Below are 7098 nucleotides of genomic sequence, written 5' to 3' on the forward strand. Positions count from 1 at the left end.
TAAATCCACTATAGCGCTTAGGTATAAACAATACAACTAAAGACTACAGGGATCATTTACATCAGGATACTTAAGCTCTTTTCAGAGCTTAACCAATTTTGATATATTGCAACTGTTTTCACCTACTAAGCCTCATATTATGTCACTGTATATGGCTTGGAGTTTTTTGCAAAGGGGCAACTGTTTGCTTGGCAGGGTAAAATAATTCCATATGCATATCAATCTACTCTCAATTATTTGCCTATTGAAAAGGGAGAAATGATATCTTGTTCTTAAGTATGTGAGATTATTCATAGAAGTACAGTTTGTGACAAATGTGCAATGTTGAAGACATTTTCTGCTTTGCATAGTGACACCTGTCAAAAAGTCTTGATTTGACACAAAATATGTGTTACCTATTTTACCATACATAACAAATGATTTTCCAATTATACTACATATACTATACTTCAAATTAATGTTTTTGCCTTGGCATTCATTGCATTGGAAGAGAAGAGAACAAGGTGCAATGAGAATGCTAGAACATCTCAGTAGAAAGACTATTTCATTGGACTGGGGTATATGAATTTAATTGCGCTCCAGGGACAAAGGATGTGTAAAAGTTTTGATGTGTTTTCAAAACGAGAACTACTTTGTTCCTTTCCCGCAGCTACATGATAGTTAGCTGACCAGATGATTTTTTCACATTTCTGTACTGAAATTGTTTTGTTGGGAATATGCCTTTTCTTTATTAACTCTACCTAAGTAGATTTATATTGTTTTATTCAGATAAGGCTTTTTTGGTACCACAGTCAAGTCTGTAATTTATGTTATGAGGTATACTTACATATAGGTGTAAAAAAACCTTAACCAGCAAAATATACCCTAAATTTTATTCTGTAACTTGTAATGATAATAGGAATACTAGATATGTATACGTTAGTAGAGGTTAGTTATATGTGAGTGTGTGTGTAAATTCGTGAACAATTTTTTTTTTGGTAAGTGGGGAACAATATATTTATTTTTAGTTATAACATGTGTTTGATGGCATATCCTCACTTAGGCTTGAATGTCAGTGACCTCCTAATATCTTTTCATTTTTGTGCATAAAATTTAAAAGAAAGGCTTTATTAATAGAGATGCTGTTGGAGAGCACATGTTGTAGCCTACATTAGAGCATGATAACACAATCGTTCCCTTAAGCATAGAAAACCCAGTGATGATGTCATGGCCATTACCTGGGTTTACATAACCTTAGAAATCCCCTCTACAGTGTGATCTACTAGAAACTGTTGTGCTTGTATTTTCCAGAAGTGATCCTGTGTCTAAAAGAACAATGAGTTGCTTCTGGGTTCCTTGTTGCTCACTAAAGCTATTAATTATAGTCACTTTCCCTTGAAAGCAGATTTCTCCGAAGTAGAATCAAAAATTGACCAAGATTTTTTCTTTAAATTAGCGTTTGGATTTTTCAAATGTATACGTTAAGCTCTTGATGGATAGAGATATTGTATTTATTTTGTACCTTTATGCAATAGTAACAAAAACTAATTAATGTCAGTTGTGAGCCCATGATGTATAAAATAATTTATTAGGTACATTTTATAATAATTACAGTACTAGTAATAATTTATAATAATAACATCGAAGCATATTATCATCTGTATTTAAGATGTTTTATATCCTACTAGATATCTGAACACTTCGTAATATTATGTATTATGTTGATAATTACCTTCAAAATTTCCAATTTTTCTGCGATACTCTGTATGCAGCGGACATGATAGTCAGCTTTGTCTTTCTGAAACAAAGTAAAATAATAGAATCATATATTATATAGTCAAAGCATCCAAGGTACCAAATGGACAATAAAAACATAAATCTAAATATTTAATCAATACATCATCTAATAGGATCAATTTCCTACTGTACATGCAATTTCTACCAAATCTATTGTAATATAATTGCACCAATGCTAAAATGGGTTGTTCTAAAACCTTGATTAATGAAGAAATTTGAATGAGGGGTGGACATTCAAATAGTTTCTGAATGCTCCCCATTAAAAACCTCTCTCATTGGCCACTGTAAATACGGTGCAAACTTTTAATCTTGGATCCTATGTTTAAAATAGTTAACAATCTTAGTTTCAAGTCCAAACTGTCTGCTTCATGCAATGAAAAGGGACAATAGGGACTAATCATATTCCCTGCCAACCAAAAGTACTGTTAGGAAATTTGAACACGTTTCAAGATTCAAAAAAATTCTGAGTATCATTTTGTTATTAGGACTAAATAATTATGTGAAAGTGCATTTATGGGCATTATTGATATAGATAAATTAAGTGGATTCAGATTTTATGCAAATTTTGATGGTTCATTTGGTTTTGATTAAATCAGTGGAGCACATTGTGATTTATTAATATTTTCATTTTGAAATTACTACAGTAACTACCAGGTCTCGATTTGTGATGTGTGAGTTTTAAGTTCACTTCAAAAGTACATTACTGGAAAGTGTCTTGGTCACATCTTTCTTTAACATAAAATTGTTAATTATGTGGTAGAAGAGGGCATAAAATCCCCATGTTCAAATAGTAGCCCTGAAATAGCATTATCCATAAAATGTACTAAGTTTAACAGTTTGCATTGTTTATGCATAATAAAACAATGGATAAAGTAACTAAATTCTTCTTTATAAAACATTATTACAATCCAGGGGCCTGATTCATTAAGGATCTTAAATGAAGAGGTATCTTATTTCAGTCTCCTGGACAAAACCATGTTACATTGCAAGGGGTGCAAACTATGTTCTGTTTTGTACATAAGTTAAATACTGACTGTTTTTTCATGTAGCACACAAATACTTGATAGCTTATTTGTACACTGAAATTTAAAGTTGATATTTGTGTGCTATATGAAAAAACAGTCAGTATTTAACTTATGTGCAAAACAGAACACTAGTTTGCACCCCTTGCAATGTAACATGGTTTTGTCCAGGAGACTGGAATAAGATACCTCTTCATTTAAGATCCTTAATGAATCGGGCCCCAGGTTATCAGGTCTTTACTTTTGTGATATCTTCTTAGAAACACCCTTTATTGCTTTTATTCTTAGAAATGCTTTGTATTGCTTCTATTCTTAGATACGCATTGTGCATATACTGTGTGTTACATGAATAGCCTCACTACTAATCATACTATCTTGTACATGCTTTTTCACGTGTGTCTATACATGGATTCACATTCAAATGCCTATTAATGCTTGTAAGCCCCTCCTGGCATTCTAAATTTGCCTTCTACAGGTCTCATGTTACTAAACCTGGGTGTATTTTATTTACTACCTTACAGTATACTAACATATTCTAGGACCTCACACTAACCGATTTTGTTTAGCTATTTGTTCTTATGCAGTCAATTCATAAGGCATATAGGCATTTTATTTTTCCTCACGCCACATCCAGGAATGTGGGAAACGGGACAGTCTTTTTTCAACACAACCTGTACCTGGAATTTTATTTTTAACTAAATTACTCATAGTAAGGATTGAGATTTTTTTTGAGAATCACATTGTATATATAACTATGTAAGTCATTCAATCAATTATGTAATTATATATAAGTAATTCAAATATACTGCAAAAAGTATGGAAGTAGTAATGATTTGAAATATGGTACTAAACAGAAAAAAATGGCTATTTCTTACACTCAAAAGTGATAGGGGTAGTTGCTGTCCTGTGCTGGTTTCTGCAAAAAAAGGTAAATAACATAATTAACAACATAATGTATTTAAAAAGTAGTTTTAAGTATTATTTAAGCTATTTTCATTCTGCTTACAGATGGAGCAAATTTATTTTACATAAATAACATGATCTGATGCTTACATATGTTTCCGATATGCTGGCTCCCACTACACTAGACCAGCCCATTCTACTGTATAGCTATGGGAGTGCAAAACTGGAACATTTGGTTATCTGACTCATTTATTCTGGATTCACAGATTTGAAAGACTTACACTGAATATGTCCTAATGCAGTATATACTCATGCTAGAGTTTAAACACAGTAGTTCACTGCAATGGATTGTCATGAAAAATAATGATAGCCATTGCAATTAAAAAAAAATACTTGCAAAGATATCTGCTATGAACACTGCACTGTAGCACCATCTCAACTAAAAATATGTTATTTAATGATTATTGTCCACCTATGGTCAAGTAACTGTATAAAAAATACAGTTACTAGACCATAGGTGGACAAGGGTTTAAAATCTGCGCTGCACATGCATAGGATAACACTGTATATGGGAGAAAAGTAAATGGCTTAATGTTCATTTTCTTTGTTTTTCAAGCTTATTATTTATTTTCTTAGCTGGATAGTCTGTGTCATTTACCCATCTAAACCATACAGGTGTTATAGAGTTAGATAAGTATGGATGGTGCATTTAACAATTTAGTGCCTGTTCATCTCTAATAGCTTAGTTGCTCTTATGAAGCCGTGTTTACATATTACTATATGCAAAACAAATCATCTAATTCCAGGAATGGTGTGTGTCAGTCTACTGTATAACTGTCAATATTGTAAAATGATTTATAGGAATATTTCAAGGTTGGCGCATTTAAGCACATCATATGCAGTACTGTCTTGGTGGACCTAATACACTACAATTACTATCATGTCCTCTAAATAGTATGATGTATTGTTTTATATTTAATGTACTAATATATAACAGATATTATTGCATAACCCCAGAGAATAAGAATAGATAATTACATTGTGTATGCAGAATAAGAGATTGTACTCTGCAATCGGTCAGTATGCTAAACATGTACATTTACAGTGCACGTCCTTGAAACTTTGGTCTGTCTTTGGAAACTATGGATTGTTGGCTACTGTGCTACTGCCTTGTAATAATACTGTCTATTCTACACCAAAACAATATTGTCAGATGTCTCTTTCTTTCATTTATATTATAAAACTAAAGCATTTGGTTTTACAACATATGGAGATGTTGCCTATAGCAACCATCAGATTCAAGTTATCATTTATTTAGTACATTTTACAAAATGACAGCTAGAATGTGATTGGTTGCTATAGGCAACATCTCCACTTTTTCAAACCCGCAGTGTAGTAAATATACCCCATAATGTTTTATCCCAGAAATGTGTCATAAAGTAGCACAAATGTCCCACTTAATCATTAAGCCACAATTCAATACAATACACTTCATACTCCATCTGTATATAGTTGTACACTAATTTTCTTTTTGAATGAAATGTAATTTTGAAAGACCACTTTCTATGTAAAGCAGAACATTTTTGGAAACAAATGGGTTTTATAATACATTACATTTTCAAATGAAATCCTGATCAATAATCAAACTTACCGATGAAATTGGTGAGGCCCAGACAAAGGATGAAGATAACTGCAACCTTCATGGTGAGATTTGCCAATTGTTTAACTACAGCAAAAAGTTAGTGTCTTCTGATAAATGAAGCATTCAGTTTTCCCCTTAAATACATCTAGGATAATGCTTGAGGGTGATCTTGTCATTTTCCTTATTTGTTGATTGGCATGGAATAAGACATTGTCATCATACCAACAATTAATTACAAGGATGTAGTACTTATTGTCAATAGTTATTAGCATGAGTTGGACAAAACATTTACTAATTCTAACTTATGAGTTATATAATTATTTAGTTAACTAGCAGGATAATTGATTTATGATTTTTTTGTCCCCTCATTTTAAATCACATCAGAATATGTTGGCAAATTGTAAATGCAATGTAATAATAATTAGTGGTGACCAACTGGCAGCCCACTAGCCACCTTCCTCTAGCCATTGACATGCTGAACAATGCAGTTCCCACATACCCACTGTGCAAGGGAAAGAGACTTGCACAATGTTATATTTTGGGTCTGTTACCACAAGCATGTATGTGGTGGGCATAGGGCTGTTCTACTCTTTTTACTTTTCGGTTGTAGAAATTTATTTCTAGTCACAATTATAGTATTCAGTAATATCGCATCTGTATTTGTAACATTGGAATTATCAGCGTCGGAAATGTGACTACCAACTGTTCTACTGAGCAGAGGGGATGGCTTTGCTTTATACTGTAGAATTTAAGCTGTAATACTTGCTGGATAACAATAGTTGTATAATAATCTTGACATATTTATACTGATCAGATTTTGCACTGGGATCTAGTGGCCTCCAACTGTGACACTACTTGGTGCACTAAACACCAATTACTGGAATGTTTGAATATAAAGTCACTTTTTCGGAATAAGGACCATATCAATGATAAATCAAATTAAGATGTAACATAGTGGACATTTTAAGCTCCCTTGATCTGTTAATCTTTCCTTTTAAGGGATTTCATTTAAATGGCATAGTGGGCTCATGGAGAGTTGGGCGCTTTTCTGTACTGTGCATGCAGACTTGGATGTATCTGTCCTTTGTGTACACTAAGGGCACTCCATGCACCTTACATTGTATGTAGTGGTGGAAGCAGAAGCAGATACACCTCTATCTGTTGCACCTGTTTCTCCCCTGGTATAGGATGTATGCTGCGGACAGGGCCGGACTGGCCATCTGGCAATTCTGGCAAGCTCCAGAAGGGCCGATGGCTAGATGGGCCGGCCCAACTGTACTTTGCTTCCTGGTGGCGGGGGGGGGGGGGTTGATGCGGGGTGCCGCAATTTTCATGGGGGGGGGGGCGTGGGGTGACGTGACTTTTGTGGTGGAGGGTGGGGGCTGCGGGGTGCCCGATTCTCACGGTGGTGAGGGCTTAGAGGGGTGCTGTGATTTTCGTGCGGGGCGGGAGGGGTAGGGGTGGCGGTGTGCCGTGATTTTCGTGGGGGGTTCACTAGTGTGAGAGGGCCAAGATGTAGAGGATGCAGGGAGAGAGGTGAGAGACCCAGGGGGGTAGAGGGTGCTGGGAGAGAGGTGAGAGAGCTAGCAGGGTAGGGGGTGCTGGTTGAGAGGTGAGAGAGCCAGCGGGGTAGGGGCTGCAGAGAGAGGGGTGAGAGACCCAGGGGGGTAGGGGGTGCTGGGAGAGAGGTGAGAGAGCCAGGGGGAATGGTGTGCGGGGAAAGGGAGTAAGAGAGCCAGGGGGTGCTGGGAGAGG

The 7098-nt window shown here is 35.4% G+C and overlaps 1 protein-coding gene across 2 annotated transcripts in view; it reads right to left on the reverse strand.

The window, feature by feature from the left end:
* LOC142152506 (uncharacterized) overlaps positions 1-5462 on the reverse strand; it is a 50739-nt gene extending 45277 nt beyond the window's left edge. For both annotated transcript variants that reach the window (XM_075209213.1, XM_075209212.1), the window contains exons 1-3: positions 5353-5462; positions 3674-3714; positions 1712-1777 (exon numbers count right to left, since the gene is read on the reverse strand). In XM_075209213.1, coding sequence (XP_075065314.1) covers positions 1712-1777; positions 3674-3714; positions 5353-5404 — 159 coding nt within the window. In that variant the 5' untranslated portion in view covers positions 5405-5462. The remainder of the gene's footprint in view (positions 1-1711; positions 1778-3673; positions 3715-5352) is intronic.
* Between the last annotated feature and the right edge of the window lie 1636 nt (positions 5463-7098).

Source organism: Mixophyes fleayi, chromosome 4 (assembly GCF_038048845.1).
Source record: "Mixophyes fleayi isolate aMixFle1 chromosome 4, aMixFle1.hap1, whole genome shotgun sequence".
NCBI classification, from domain to species: Eukaryota; Metazoa; Chordata; class Amphibia; order Anura; family Limnodynastidae; genus Mixophyes; species Mixophyes fleayi.